Raw genomic sequence first — 17,318 nt, forward strand, 5'->3', positions numbered from 1 at the left:
TTCCGACGTTGCTAGCTCTCGTACTATATTGCTAGCGATTTTTTCATTGATATGGCATCACTGGTTTTTTCAAATATATTGTTAAGAATATAATATTATTTTAATATATTTTTTACTAGTTTAATTTACCAAAAAAAATATTGTTGGCGAAAAAATATCAGCGATTTTGAGATGCAGTATATAATGCACTGTTATCAAAACAAATACATTTAGTCAATACCTTAGTAAAATTTCACACATAATAATTTTATTATTATAACAGTGACAATAATTAATGTTTTTTTTATTTTTATTACTATTTTCCTTAATTTTTAAAGCTAAAATTATACATTTTTGAATAACCTTCAACAGTTCTTATTTATACAATTTTCTCTTCAACTTAGGACATCTACATCTGTACTGATTGGTGATGGGGTAGGAATATACTGATTTGAAGCTTGGTATGTCTTCAAATACTCTGCTCCCATTTCCTACAATATTAGTAATGATAAAAACGTAACAAATAAAACCGTATACAGGGTCCTGCAACAGTGCGTCGGGGTACCATCAGTAGGTTTTATGAAATAGAATTGAGAAATTTTGTTAAACTCGCCAGGGCAGAGACAGGCAAAGACAAAAAAGTTCATTGTAGAACATTCTCTAAAATTCACGGTAGACCTGATAAGCAATAACAGGGCATTGTAAGCTGAATAGGGAATAATGTGGACTAGCTTCTACGTCCCAGTAGTCAACTCGCATACCCAACAATGTTGCCGTTTGCTGTCGCCTTATTTTATGAACGGTTTACATATTATACAAGATATTATACCGTATATGTACCCTATAATCTAGGAAATGAACATTGATGACATTCCCCATATAATTTATTTGGTTATTAAAGTGAAACGAATACCAGTATTTCTTATAGCAGTGTTTGCTGCAAACGCATTTGCTTAATCGCAGTTTCGTGTGTTTTAGTGTGCTTCGGAAACACGTTAAAAATTTCATCCGAATCAGATAGAGGAAATAGCAACTTTAAAAACTATATGCATTTACATGCGAATTTTATAATAAAAATTTTAGTGCAAAGAAAAGTTTGTAGTTCGGGAGCACAACGTATAAAAATAGCTTTCCGTAGGAAACTTCATGAAGGGAAGGTGCCAGTGGAGTTGGTTTATCAGAGTCGCCGCTATTTAATCCATTTCAATTTTTTTTAGCTTGTTAGAAAGGTAATGTAAAGAGAAAAACAATTAATTCTTCAAAGTATTGCGAAAAAATAATATTTTGGTTGCTGGTTGGATTTAAAGTGAAAAAAATTTAAAAATATTGTGTTATTTTATTTTGGTAAAAATATGGTCTACGTTATATGAGTTCATGTATTTAAAAAAAATTTAATTGATACATTTGCACATATATATTAATAAAATTACAAATCGGCATCGGCACACGGTGGTGAACATCGACTTTTAAGACACGAACATCTAATTAGTTGAACAAGAGACTCTGGAGCACATGGTTCTACACACAAAACAGGGGTAAGCACTCCCTCTTCCAAATACCAGCCGTGTCCAACTGGATTAGAGATAACTGCATTTGGTTCATCATCTTTTGACCACACAAAGGCTTGAAGGTTAGCTCTCTTAATTACGAGTACAAGGGAACCTCTAGTGGGGGGTAACTTATCTCCAAGCGCTTGTTTGGCAGTATACATTGACCAACGTAATTCTGCAAGTGATTTTGTTAGAGTGCTTGCTTTATAAACTCGACAAATAAATATTTCTAGCTGATGCAAAACATCATCAGGTACTAAATCACTGGTACCAAGTTCCTCCAAGGCAGTAAGTTCTTCTTCACTCGCTGAAACAAATGCCTTCCAGTATGACAACTTTCCTTTTCCAAACAAACTTCCGGTGGTGTCACAACCAGATATTGCATGGAACCCGGGCAGTGCTGAAGACTTTAGTGGTCCGAGTGAAATATATATGTTTTTAACTGATATTGCCTCGCCTGACGATGGTACAAAAAAGGTGTTTTCGGGAAGCCTTGCATAGCGCCTCACTAGCAAAACTAAAATATCTGTATCATTAGCAAATACCAGTAGTGTATCTGTACCTTTAACTTTTGCATTAATAGCATGAAGTTTAATTTTTATGTCGGCTTCTTCTTGAGTAATCTTTAAACAATCCAAAGAGCAGTGCGTTGTAGAAACTTCAGTGCGCGTTGATATGTCAGTTGTGTCACATATTTTGTACTGTGTTGCGACCAAGTACGTGTCGAAAATAAAATGAAGTTCGTCATATTGCCAGTATTTCCTTTGGATCTTTTGGGCGAACAAATCTGCAAGATCTTTACAAGTTTTCACTGCGCTAGTTTTATCAAGAGCCTGCAATTCTCCCATTGCATCTACAATTGCAACGCAGTTATTTGATTGGTGAACTTGAGCAGATGACAAAGAATCTTTGGCAGTGGATTCCACTACAGACTTGAAGATTTGAATTAATTTACTTTTAGCTGGGCACTGATGCGTTGTTCCGTCTAATGCAAACATGGATCTGGGCACAGCTGACATTTCATGTTTTCCTAAGGTTGTGCGTAGGTCTATTTCACGTTGAGATCGTGCGACAATGAGAAGTCAAGCAAAAAGAGAACGGTCTGCATTTAACTCTGTAAGGGATCCAGCAATTTTCACTTTTTATTTGTTTCTTGTTGTTAAAACATAGTTTAAGTTTATTTTTTTTATAGGTGCCCAAAGACTGACTGATCCATTATGAAGTCTATCTGTCTTGAAGGCTCAAAATAAGACAAATTTGAATCGGTTCAGCAGGGAGATATGTCACTTGGTTCATAATAAAGCGACGGTCATCTTGGATGACGTCATCATAGCCACACGCAACATCTGTGAAAGTGTCACCATCGACATTATTGGACTACACGTTTTTATCTATCGATTAGTACCACTAGTACCTTCACTTCATTAACTGTCCCACGGGACACATAATGCTTTCGTACTATAAGGCATTTAAAATCACATGCACAAGTGGCACAAGGTAATTGACCAAATTATCAAAGAAGTGAGACAGAGTCAAGTGAATTGTAAGCATTATCATCCAGGATATTAGTAATGATGGTGCATAGACTTTGACTGTGTCTTTCTTTGTTCTCTTTAAGAATGGAAAATTTGATCTTAATATCCTTGATTGATGGATAATAATAGAACTGTTTTAGGTCATGGTTTAAATAATACCAATATCACTGTACAAACTGTTATAATAAAAATACCCTATGTGTGACTTTGTCAGTAGGTTTGAAGATGACTTACATGAACATTTTAAAACAAATTACCTGAACTTTTCCTCAAAATAAACAAAATATAATATCTGAATTCAAAAATAATAGATAAAAATATTGCTAGATCATTTAACTAACATTCAGTCCGAATAAAATGCAGTGAAAATTAAGATCTAGCAGCTTATCATAAGTTTTTTTTACTAATAAATTATCAATTAATATAATTTATTTTCATAAATAAAAATATTTGAATTTAATCTATAAACAAAATTTAAATCTCTCGAAAATATTAAATTATAACAGAATAAACAACCTACACTAAGGGCTCAAACTCACTGACGACCAGGTCGCAACGACCTGGCCGTCGGCTGGCCGGATGTATTGCGTTTTTAGCTGCGGCCAGATGAACGACCAGTTTCAACAGAGTTGTCAAATCTAACGATTTTTTACGTTTTACCAATTAGAAAATATTGTTTCAGAAATGTTAAAATATCCGAGTTAACTAAAAAGCGAAGTTGCTATTCACAACAAACAAAAAGCATTGTGTACGCGCGACCGACAAAAAGGGAGATATTCTGTTTCTTTTTTCTGATATGGCGCCCTTATCGACTTTAGAAGTAAACATATTAGGGCCATCGTAAAAAAAGATCGTCAGACACTGGCTCTAAATATAAGCAGGTAGAAAGTTTAGCTTCCAGTTATTTCAATGTTTACAATATAACGAAGAATCTACAACAGTAATTACTTCTATTTTTATGAATATTTAAGTTGTTTTCTTAATTTTTTTTTCAAAATAATGTACCTAGTAGAAATATAGTCTAATGAACCCTGTTTGAAAAACGTTAAATTAAATATCATATTTAAAATACAGTTGTCCTCCTTGTACATGACTAGAATACAACTAAAAAAACTAATTTAATAAAAAAAAACAAGTGGTTGTAGAAAAACTTGAAATATTATTTTTTTTATTTTTTAAACATCGAAACTCAAAGGTATAATAACAGGTGTTATACCAACCATAAATAGAGTAGGTATGTCATATAAAAATGTTTTTACTAGAATCGACCCTTGATAAAAAAAGGGATTAGATTTAAGTTTACCTTTGATCCAGTCTGTATACTATTTGGATTTTCTGCACGTGTGCAAAAACTACACTAAAACCCTAAAACACTATATCTTATAGAAAATAAAATATTGTGGCTTGAATTTGAGGGATTTCATCTGAAAAATTATTAATTTGGAAGAAAACCGGCAACAAGCGGCAGAAAATAATAATATTTCCGTGCAGCCTTCTGGTCGCCACGACCAACGGACGGCCAGGACGTTAGTGTGCGCTATTTCATTTGATTTAATGGTTTTAGAGGTAGGTGCGGCCTGGCCGGTGCGACCTGGTCGTCAGTGTGTTTGAGCCCTAAAGCGCACAAAACGTCATTTCAAACTGTTCATTTCACTTATTCCTACTTTATCTAGTATTCTGATTACTATTAAGAACGTTCTAACAAAATAAACCAAATAACAATCAAACTTTGAAATAAACCATAAAAATAAACGTCTCTAGTTTAGGTGACAATTGAAAATCGTGAAATTAAGAGACAACAAACGGCAACATTGTTAGGTATGCGAGTTGGCTAGTGGGACGCAGAAGCTAGTGCCATGTGCAGGTTCTGTCAATCTGAAGAAGAAACGACAAAACGCATTTTATGTCGGTTTCGACACTCAATGTGGTAAATGTGCGGTTCTCGGTAATAGGCAATGATAAGCCACTGCCAGAGAGCTATATGGAGGGTTCAGTCTCCATGTTGCCAGACTTTGTGAAAAGTATAGAACTGGGGAATGTAACCTAAGGATAAGAAGACGACCTAACCATAGTTATTCGATTTTTAAATTCATCGTTACCAACCATGGACATATTACGCGCCGGGCTGACTAACTGGAATTTAAATTTCTCCGCTGGGGATTCAGGTGGTAGCTTTGTTGTAAAAAATGTCAAGTTGCAACATTTATTTATTTATTTCCTGACATTGTCATTAGTTTTGACACTTTAGTTTTGTATTACGAGTTTTTGGTTTAAATGAATTGTGTTGTGATACTTTAAGCTTAACTTTCTTTACTAACAGACCTCGCAGTCAAACATTGTTCTTTTTAGAACATCTTTTAGAGCGAAGTGTACAAGACAGCTGAATAGCCAATGCAAAAAACTCATCGCAACCTTATTAGAATATTTCGAAAGGGAAAGCGGCAGTAATGGCCCTTTATGTCACTTTAGTGCTGTTAAGGAGGTGAGTTTTGTGGATGAAATGAATTTATTTTTGTTTCCTAAAATATTTTGATTAAAAGAAAATATGTAAAAGCGGGCAACGCTGTGCCGGTCAAGCTTATAATCACGTGACTAAAAGTTTAATTGGTATGTATTGGTTGTGTATGCTTTCGGTTTACACTTAAATAGAATGCCTAAGTTTTTTTTATTATAGGAGCTACAGATGCCCGACGCACTGTAACAGTTTTTGTTGTTTGTAGTCGTTTTGTACCTGATACATCTTTTTCGTTACCAACGCCCGTTGAAATTCATCGCTTCTTGAGAAATTCCTCGCTCCATACCACGCAGCCAAATTCGGACTGTTCATCACGTTGATGTTCACAGTCGATTTGAACGGTCTCACTGAAACGAGATCGGTGACCAGTCTCTCTTTGAGGCCGGGCAAATTTGCTAAACTGCCCGTCACGATCACGTTCGAGGCTAATTTTAGTTGGTCTTCGGGTTCAAAAAGCGAGATTACATAAGCTAAAAATCAGAAAAAAATACTTATTACAGAAAGACCGGATTATTTTAATTTTTCGTTTAATTTTAGCATTTTCATATCTATCAACTAATTCATATAAATTATTCAAAATGAACAACTTGCTTCATTTTAAGGAGTTCTATAATATGTTTCAAATGAGTTTTTCTCTAAAATAAAACGATCAAATTTAATTCATCATTTAAAAAAAACAACGCTTTATTGTACAAAAAGCGAAAACAGCTTCATCGACAAAGGATTCACAAAACAAAAAAGCACAAAAACAAATATACAAATAATAAAAAAAAATGTCATACAATACAAATCAATTCAAAAAAATTTACGTCATAAAATTACAAATAAAACATATCTAGACATTGCAGAACACAGGCGTATCTAGAAAATTTTAGAAAAGGAAAACTGTAAATGGATAAAATCATGTTATATATCATAAAATCAAGAGTTATAAAATATTAAATTTTAAATACTAGACATTTAACCAGTGTGCGAGATGATCATAATTTTAAAATTCAAAATTGTTCAAATTGTTCAAAAAAATTGTTAAAATGATTAAACATCAATAAAAAAGTCGTTTACCGCTCTCTCTAGTAAGTATGATTTCAGAGCTTTGCGAAATGCGGGAAAGAATGAAAGTAACTTGATATTCGAAGGCAAATGATTGTACATTTTCTTGGCATTGTACAGTATTGAGCCCTTAACTAGCTCTGAGCTTGGGGTTGGCAGATAAATATCGTGCTCCGCATTCCTAAGTGTATAGTTGTGAGAAGGCCTTTCTGGAATAGAGAATATGTGCTTGCGGATTAAGCAAACGGATTCAAAAATGAATAAGGAAAGAAGAGTCAGTATTGTGAAATTTTTAAAGAAATTCTGACAGTGAGTTCTACTGTTTAGTCCCAATAAGTATCGAACTGCTCTCTTTTGAAGTTTGAAAATACGATCAAATTTTGTCGCGCAGCAAGTACCTCAGAATGGAAGGGCATAACGAAGATGCGACTCAAAAAGGGCATAATAGACCATTCTAGAGGTTGATGAGTTAAGTTCCTTAGAAACTGATCTTAGCGCAAAACAGGCAGAGCTTAGTTTCTTTGATAAGGCTTCGATGTGTAAGTCCGATTTTAACGAGTTGTCTACAAGTCCTAAGAATCTCACAGAGTCCACGACGTCAATAGTGGTGTTATTAAGTACAAAAGGTTGTATAGTACTTTTATATGACAAAACTTTAGTTTTTGAAAGGTTGAGGCATAGGAGATTAGAATCGCACCAAGATTTAATGGTGCGTAAGTCACTGGATATAGTAATATATAGTGCCGTAACATCTGGGCCGCTCCAAGTGAAACTAGTATCCTCCGCAAAGAGGCAGATTTTACCACTAATGTCTAGATTTGCAATGTCGTTGATAAACACCAGAAATAAAATAGGGCCAAATACTGAACCCTGAGGGACACCACATTTTATAGGCTTACAAGAAGACATAGACGTATCAATCCTCACAAGCTGCCTTCTGTTGCCAAGATACGACTTAAGCCATTCGAGCGGCACTCCCCTGAATCCATAGTATTGCAATTTGTTAATTAAGATATTATGATTTACACAGTCGAAAGCCTTAGAGAAATCACAGAAAATTGTAGCTGTAGAGTGATGGTTATTCAGGCTAGAGTATACATTATTAAAAAGGTCGAACATAGCATCATTTGTGCAACTGTTACTTAGAAATCCAAATTGATGGGTATAAAGTACTTTATATTTAAGGATAAAAGATAGAAGCCTTCTTTTAACCAATCTTTCAATGATCTTAGATAATGTGGGCAGGAGAGCAATTGGTCGATAGTTCGAAGCTTGACCTTTATCTCCTCCTTTATGCAGAGGAATAATTATTGCTGTCTTAAGGCAGTTTGGAAAAACTCCTTTTTGGAATGACTCGTTAATTAAAGTAGTAAGATAGATTAATTAAACTGAACATTGTCATTGGTAGATATGCCAATGCGACAATGATTAGAATGGTCACTAACGGAATTAGTACTGGGAGAATTGTCAGATCAGGGGCTTGGAACACCCTCAAAAAGGAAATACCACTTCTGCAACTCCCAGTGGACGATATGCCAAGAACGTACAACTTTGACAAACATGTCAATGTAGTATTGAGCAATAAGAAGGATTGGAAGAGCAAAACGCTTGCCCAGCAGTTAAAAGACCATACCATAACTTGGTATACTGATGCTTCCAAAACCAATACGGGAACAGGGATCGGAGTGTTTGGGCCGAGAGCTAATTACTCTGAACCAATGGGCACTTACCCTAGTATCCTACAGGCAGAAATCTACGCTATCGAGAGATGCGTACAACTTATCTTAGATAGGAACTATCGGAAACAAGAAATAGCCATCTTATCTGATAGTCAAGCAGCATTAAAGGCGATCAACTCAGTATCAATCAATTCGAAATTGGTCAAAGAATGCATAGAGAAGCTGAATAAATTAGGCAAAGAAAACAAAGTCCTCCTACACTGGGTGCCTGCTCACCAAGGGATAGAAGGCAATGAAAAAGCAAATAATCTAGCTAGGAAAGGAGCGAACACTCCACTAACTGGACCAGAACCGTTCTGCTTTCCAAGTGGTAACCAACTCAAGGCGGAACTCAAGAACTTGGAAGATTCCATTCGCAACCTGGAATGGAAATCTTGCAATGGTCTAGGACACTCGAAGAAGTTTCTGAGGGCTTATGATCAAGAAAAATCACAGATCTTCCTGGGTCTGAGTAAGAACAATCTTTGGATTGTCACGGGGTTTTTAACAGGACACTGTCTCCTCAATGAACACCTCAGTAGATTGAAACTAAGAAGAAACGGCGAATGCAGATTCTGTGGGGAAGATGGTGAAACACCAGTACACCTCATCACTGAGTGCGCCGAGACTACAACCATTCGTGCCATGAATTTTGGTACGACTGATATTGGAGATGGAGAACTACCCTCTATAAAACCGTCCCAGATACTGGCTTTTGTCAAAGCCCTGGGACTGTATGATGAGTTATGATTCAAGAAAGGGGGACACAATGGATCTAAGGTAAGGTCGAAGTGATTAACCCCCCTCCCACTCATTCTAAATTCTAAAATTCTAAAGATAGATTAATGTGCATTCCGGAAGTTCAGAGAACATTTTGAGAGTAAGCCCATCAGTCCCAGATGAGAATTTATTTTTAATACTTTTAATTGTACTACGGAGCTCATCTAATGCTACGGGCGTGAAGAAGAAACTGTGTAAATTCTCATTTGCTTTAGGGAGATATGAAAGTGAATCATGGGAAGGAGTTATGGTGTTTACTAAATTTTTAGCCACATTAACAAAGTAAGTGTTTAAATCTTCAGGTGAATTAAAGACTGTGCCAGACGAAGAAGTCTTATTCCTTAAGTCATTTATAATAGCCCAAGTCTCTTTAGCAACATTACCGGATTTGGCTAGCCTCCCATTATAATAAATGTCCTTGGCAGCTTTTATAGTCTTACGATAAACCCTTCTATAAAGTTTCACGTAATTATGAAAGAAAACGCTGTCTATGAACTTTTTAAGGTGAGATAATGAGCGCATGTCCTTTGCAGATATACGCAAGCCTGTCGTAGACCAGGGTATACCTTGCTTACTTTTGATAGGCCTAAGAGGAAACGCCTGCACGCCAGATTAGACAAGGTATTTATAAATCTAGAAAATTCGGAATCGACGTCAGCCGAGAGGACAACCCACTCAGTTGTTAGACATAGGTGGTGAAAATTTAGAAAATTTTTATCCGAAAAAATACGGCCCAATTTGCGCGAGGTATTTTTGCATTTGGATTGTGGCAAAAACATTGTCAATACTGCCGCATGATCAGAGAAACCTGAGTGAAAGACTTTACACTCAATGAATTCCGGGTGAAAAGACGACACGACATAATCTATAGTACTAGAGCCAGTTTTAGTTATTATATTCTAGTTGGTGAGTCAACATGCATGAGTATACCATAAGAATGAAAAATGGACTGGAGAGACACCCTAGCTGCACACACACTGGAAAATTCAATATTTAGGTCGCCACACAAAATCAATTTACTTTTTATAGGTAGGGATTCAAGCAAGCTTAGCAATTTTTAACTGAAAATATGCACATCAGCGTCAGGTGTTTTGTTTCTGTAAATACAAATAATATAAAAAACAAAAGCATTATGATAACCGACGGAAAATTCAAAAAAATTTTCGGATATTAGAGTATCGAACTTAGTTACTGCCGTAAAGTCGTTGTTAGTAGACATTATCATAGTACCTCCATGAGATGAGTTACTTCTATTGAATCTAAGTTACTGTAGTGTAATTTTTGGATATGGAATATTGGAACACCCTATATAGCACGGAACATGCACGGAACATTCATTTTAAATTTTGATCTATTTTTTTTAATTTTTTTTATTGAACTTACCAATGACTTCGGATAATCCAGCCTCTTGACTGCCCAGCATGTACGGCTTAAACAGTAGTTCGGGAGCCCTGAATATTTCTATTCCAATGTGAAGCTGATGCGTTTCTCCTGGATTTGAGGACTCGCCTAATTCCGAGGGTTCGTGAGCTCTCAAAACCTCATCAAATTCCACGAGTTTTTCGTTTTCAGCCTCACTATCGGAATCGCCACCTGAAATTACAGACAAATAAATAAATGCTTATTGACGGTCAATTTTTACAAAAATAAAACATAAAAATAATGAACAACTCGATAAACAACAGTATCGCAAAAAATTGTCTTTTTATTTTTCTTATTTCTTTCTTTTTGTATTTTTAGTTAATTTTCAAAATAAAAATATATATTTTCCTTACCATCTTTACTAATAGTTTTGTAAATATCCCAATCCTCATCTCTCAGGCCAAAATCATCATTTCCTTTCTCTTTCCTGGCCAACTGAGAAATAATTCTCATCCTTTCTTGACCAGCTGCAGTCCGTCTTTTAGCCATATCTTGCTTCCTTTGTTTCCTGATCATTTTCTTAGTCAATATTTCTTGTCTCTACAAAAAAATAGAATCTAAAAGAAAGTTAAAAAAGAGGAAAAAAATGCCATAGAAATTAAATTAATGAATTGTTTCTATCCATTTTATTTGTGAATATTTCTTGTTACAGTTGGGGGTTGGAATCTTTGGTTTTATAACAGCAAAATATAACACTAATTCACTATAATACATCAAAACACTTTACTTTTACACTGGGCTCAGTGAGTTTTAATCATCTGTTGATGATGCTAACACGGTTAGTGAAACGTGCATCTAGTTCAAAAGTAAAGTGTTTTGGTGTATTGTGGTGAATTAGTGTTTTATTTTGCTATTTCTTGTCTCTACAAAAAAATCCAGAGGAAATAAAATACTTAAAAAACTTAAATAAAAAACAAATATGACATGAAAATTAAATTAATCTTGTTTCTTAAACCGTTTCTTGGTAAAAATTTCTTGCCTAAAAAAAATAAACACAGCAAATAAAGGAAAAAACAAAAAAGCCATAGAATTAAAATTAATATCTTTTACTTGGTGAATAATTCTTATCTCTACAAAAATCTACAGAAATAAAATCACAAAAAAAATTACATAGAAATTAAATTAATCCTGTTTCTTAATCATTTTCTTGGTAAAAATTTCTTGCCTCAAAAAAAAATAAACATAGCAAATAGAGGAAAAAACAAACATGGCCTAGAATTAAAATTAATATCTTTTTCTTGGTGAATAATTCTTATGTTTACAAAAATCTACAGAAAAAAAACACACAAAAATGACATTGAATTTAAATTAATACATATATTGTTTCTTAATCACATTCTTGGTTAATATTTCTTGTCTCTACAAACGAAAATTCAGAAGAATAAAAAAAGAAAAAAAAAGAACAAAAATTACAGAAATTAAATACCTGTCTTGTTTCTTAATAATTTGCTAGGTAAATATTTTTTGCCTTAAAAAAATAAAAAAGCAAACAAAGGGAAAATAAAAAATGACAGAAATAAAAAACAAAGAAAAAAAAACAAAAGTGCCATAAATTAAAGTAAATTCATATCTTTTTGTTTTGGAGGTTTGTTAATAATTTCCTTAGTATATATTTCTTGCCTCAAAAAAAAATAAAAACAGTAAATAAAGTGGAAAAAAAAACAAATATTACATAGAAATAAATAAATAAAATGAAATATGAAATAAAAATAAAAGAAAAAAACAAGAACTATAGAAATTAAATTAATATCTTATTTCCTTATTACTTTCAAGGCTGAATATTTCTTGTCTGTACAAACAAAAATTCAAAAAAAAATTAGAAGAAATTAAATTAATAAGAATCTCGTTTTTTAATAATTTCATTGGTCAATATTTTTCGTCCCAAAAACATACACACCACAAACAAAAGAAATAAAAAAAAATTAAAAATGTAATAGAAATTAAATAAAAATCTATCCTTACCATTTTTCTGATGTTTTGTAAGAACATATAAAGTTCTTTTTCACTTTCAAACGCCATTTTACTATATTTTGATTGTTTAGCGGGCGGTTCTTCCACTTCTTCCAAATTACTTGCAGCAGCCAGAATTTTCAGTTTAGTTTTCTCAATTCTATTGTTCAAATGCAAAATATTCTTTTCCAGTTCTGACGTACTCTTAATCTGAAATTCAGTCAATGTCCTTTCCACCTAAAAATTAAGCCAAACTATCATTTAATTTCAAATATTATTAATTTTTCATACTGTAGCTTTATCAGCACCATACTCAATCATTTCTTTAATATCCAACAACTGTCCAATTTTTTCTTCGTCTTCCGCCAATCTTTCTTCCCTTTTTCTTGCGTTAATTTCTGTTAATCTTCTTGCTAATTCCTTCTTTCTCTCTTTTTGTTGCTCAACTACAATAATAAACTCCAAAATAACACTAATACATCTAATAAAAACTTAAATTTACTTGTAACTGCTGAATTAACTACTGTAGCTGTGAAAGGAAGCTGAATTTTTATAACATGCTCCTCGTAATAATCTGGATTAGCCCATTTACTCAATTCCACTCTGTAATCCACCGCAATTTTACATAACCTACATAGTAATTCTTCAGCTCGACTCAAAGTGATTGAGGTAGCATGCGATGGGTATTTTAACTGTAGTATACGATGTAGAAATGATATAATATGATATCCACCTAGATTATATTGACTTAGATAAAAAAAAATAAGAAATTAACATTTTACCTGTATTCAGTCTCCTGGTATTTTCAAAAACTGTTTTGTTATTAATTACTGGTATTATATGACATGACTGGTAACCCACATTAACGATCAAAACATCTTTTAAACCTTCTGGTTTAATTTTTTCATGATAAAAGTGATGCGCAAATAAGGCATCTATCCCATAACACACTCCTGGTACATCGTAACATTCGAACAATAACTCAGACATTACTAAAAAAATCTAACAAATATTCTACATAAAAACCCTTATAGATGTGATTTTCTTACACTGTCTGGATGAATTTGGATTTAGCACAGCTTCAGTACAAACTATTGGATGCGGCACACAGTTTTCAGTGTTAATTCCCAAATGACTGAAAGCATAATCAAAAAGATGTTCTTGTGCTTCGAAATGCGTGACCACATTTCTATCAAATTGTGTTTTTAATTGAAATCTTAATGCTTCGATGTTAACAATGTCATTGCCGACTTGAAGTTGAGGAGCTTGAGTTAATTCTACGGACTCTTTTTTCGATCTTTCTCGTCGCGGCTTGGCTATTAGGTTTTTAAATTGTAAAAGAGGTTCGGTACTCGTAGCCCAACCAACTCTAGCCATATAAGATCCTGAAAGAAACATTCTTAATATGAAGTAGAAAAAATTTAGGAAATAATTGCCATTATCGATTATAATTGGTACTGAATTATTTCTCAGAGCAGGCGTATATTCGTGAACAATATCGGGTACTGTTTTAGCATCTACAAATTGTAATATTTCCATTTTATTGTTGCTTTTGATAATATAAAAACAAATCAAGTAGGAATCCGTTATTTACAAAAACAAAAGCATAATTTGAGGTTAATGTTTTGACCACAGAATATATACTGTTTTGACGTGTTTATGATAGGGACTAGAAACGGGTTGCTTTAACGATAGTTTAAGTGATCGATTGTAGCAGAATTATTTATTTTAATAAAAATAATAAATACAGTGTGACCCACACAAGACCGGGCACCCTCCATAAAATCTGTGTTTATAGTCCGATTTTGATGATTTTTTTTTCAAATATAAAGTTTCAAAAAATGTACTTTAGGGCTCAATGTCATGTTATTTCACAAAAAACAAGGCCTACTTAATAAAATTTTTGTGGTGAAAAATTTGCAAAATCATATTAGCGATTTTTTTTCAAAAAATTTGAGTACACCCCTACATTCGGCATCCCCCAAAACAGTTCTGTACCAAATTTCGTTTAAAAATATTAATTATTAATAATTCTGCAGTTAAATTAAATAATTCCCTATTTTTGCCAATTTAACGATGAGTTATCACGTAACCCTTGAAAAAACAATCCACAACAATGGGTTTTATTAGCTGTCAATTCTTGCAGCGTAGAATTGAATATTAATTTAATAGCACGCAGAAAAGTGTTGTATCAAGAAATATTATTTGCATTATGGAACAATTAAATATTAGGGATAAAATTGAAATTATTCGTTTAGTGGGTGATAACTATCTTCAAGCAGGAGAAGCTGCCAGAGAATTTAACAACAGACATCCCGACAGACCTGCAGTAAGTAGAAGCACGGTTCAACGAATAAATAGAGTTTTTAATGAAACTGGTTGTGTGTCAAAATACTTACTAAAAAACAGAAGGCCGGAACATCGAATAAATAGGCGGAATGAGGAAATATTAGAATATTTTCGTAACAATCCTCGTGCAAGCATTAGAGGCGCCAGTGTTGATTTGGATATACCAAGGGAAAATATTAGGAGATGTTTGCGAACTAATAAAGTTAAACCCTTTAAACCAAAGATTTTACACACTTTGGAAAACGGAGATGATGTTAGACGATTAGAATTCTGCTTATGGGCTCAAGCAGAGTATTTAAATAATAGAAATTTCTTAAAAGAAATTTTATTTAGTGATGAGGCAACATTTAGTACAAACGGAGTAGTATCCTCTCAAAATTCGCGATTCTGGGCAGTCGAAAACCCTGAATGGGTGATCAATACAAGAAGACAGTATTCTCAGAAATTAAATGTGTGGTGTGGCATACTTGATGATAGAATCATTGGTCTATATTTTTTTGAGAGAAATTTGAATAGTCCAACGTTTTTGAATTTTCTGATTAATGACTTTTGGGATGCAATACATAATTTACCATGCCAAACCCGTTTGAATTTAAAATTTCAATTGGACGGATCACCTGTGCACAATGCGGCAGTTGTCAGGGAATGGTTAAATGAAAATTTTGAAAATAAGTGGATAGGTTGAAATAGCCCGCTTCTTTCTTTGGGGTTTCTTAAAGCAACAAGTTTACAAGTCTAGACCTCAATCTGTAGATGAATTACGTATTAGAATTACAGAGGCTTCTGCAAATATTACACCACAGCAGCTTAGGAATGTAACTGTTAATTTAAGAAAAAGATGCGACAAATGTATTGAACTGAATGGAGGGCTGGTAGAAGCAACTAGAATTATTTGAATATGTTTAACTTATTATTCGGTTATTGTGTTGCTTGTAGTATTTTTATCATTGTTTGTAATAAAACTCGTTGTCGTGGATTGTTTTTTTCAAGGGTTGCTTGATAACTCATCGTTAAATTGGCAAAAATTGGGAATTATTTAATTTAACTGCAGAATTATTAATAATTAATATTTTTAAACGAAATTTGGTACAGAACTGTTTTGGGGGATGCCGAATGTAGGGGTGTACTCAAATTTTTTGAAAAAAAGTCGCTAATATGATTTTGCAAATTTTTCACCACAAAAACTTTATTAAGTAGGCCTTGTTTTTTGTGAAATAACATGACATTGAGCCCTAAAGTACATTTTTTGAAACTTTATATTTGAAAAAAAAATCATCAAAATCGGACTATAAACACAGATTTTATGGAGGGTGCCCGGTCTTGAGTGGGTCACACTGTATATATTGGCTATATTATATCATAGAAAAACTAAAAAATGATATACAAGTAAAGTAATATTAAATTATGATCATAGAGTTGTAAAATAATAAATTATTGTAAAATATTGTAAATATGAGATAACCAAAGATTAATGATAAGGGAAGGCCATTTGAACTAAAAATAATGTTTTATTTTTTTATCATATATTTTTATAAACTGAATTATAAATTAGTTTAATATATTATATATGATTTTAATATTTTCAAAATTCCAATTTAAAAAAATAGGAGAAGATAGAGTAAATCTGAACAAATATAGCTAATTTAGTAATAATCTTTTAAAATGTATGTAATTTCATACCATGCTTGATCTGCTTTTAATGAGACATTTCAATTCCTTTATAATAAGTGTTTTAATAATTCTGGAATTAGATCATTTTTAAAATCCAATAAAAATAATATTTAATTATTTATATAACTATTGTTTAAATATATTTTTATTTAAAGAAATGAACATGTAATAATTTCAAATTATCTGCTATACTGTCCCTTTGCAAATTATCTGTAAATGATATAGGACAGACATATATATTGCGTTTTAAAAATATAAACTATATGTATGCCTTGCATTTAAAATAAATGATTCATAATGAGCTATTGCATAATCCATTCTTGACCTTGCGTATGCAATAAACAAAATAGTTTGTTTTAAATTATATCTAGTATGTTATAAAAAATGAATTATTTTTTCTGACACATAAGTGTGGTAGGCCAACTTGAAAAATGTGATTAAAAATAAAACGTAGATATACAGGGTAATATTTTTCTTTATACAATGTGAGTCTTAGATAAGTGCAATTATTTATTATTTCAGGGCTGCTAGATGTCGATAAAAAAAAACATATATTTTCTCTTTACCGTTTTTCAAATAAGTGCAAAATAACGGAATTATTTTACATTGAAAATTTCCAAAAAAAAATATTTTTTTGATTAAATTTTGAGGACCATTGGATCTTTTCCCGGTTTGCTTTTTTTGTGAATTTAATCTGCTACCTATGTTGCTATATTATCAAGAAATTATGTTTTTAAGACTCACCCTGTCCAGGGAGAGATAGAAAAGATGCTTTATGTTAAAAACTATATAAATACGT

The 17,318-nt window shown here is 32.8% G+C and overlaps 1 protein-coding gene across 1 annotated transcript; it reads right to left on the bottom strand.

Annotated features, from left to right (window-relative positions):
- Positions 1 to 286: 286 nt before the first annotated feature.
- On the bottom strand, positions 287 to 14,121 carry LOC115886024 (actin-related protein 5). Its single transcript, XM_030905054.1, has 10 exons — positions 13,936 to 14,121; positions 13,549 to 13,884; positions 13,282 to 13,491; positions 13,002 to 13,232; positions 12,791 to 12,945; positions 12,512 to 12,736; positions 10,903 to 11,089; positions 10,511 to 10,720; positions 5,796 to 6,049; positions 287 to 470 (listed from the first exon to the last, which is right to left on the bottom strand). The coding sequence occupies exons 1-10, from the start codon at positions 14,036 to 14,038 to the stop codon at positions 375 to 377; spliced, it is 2,007 nt and encodes a 668-aa protein (XP_030760914.1). The 5' UTR covers positions 14,039 to 14,121; the 3' UTR covers positions 287 to 374.
- Between the last annotated feature and the right edge of the window lie 3,197 nt (positions 14,122 to 17,318).

Source organism: Sitophilus oryzae, unplaced genomic scaffold (assembly GCF_002938485.1).
Source record: "Sitophilus oryzae breed Bouriz unplaced genomic scaffold, Soryzae_2.0 scaffold_466_pilon_pilon, whole genome shotgun sequence".
Lineage (NCBI taxonomy): Eukaryota > Metazoa > Arthropoda > Insecta > Coleoptera > Curculionidae > Sitophilus > Sitophilus oryzae.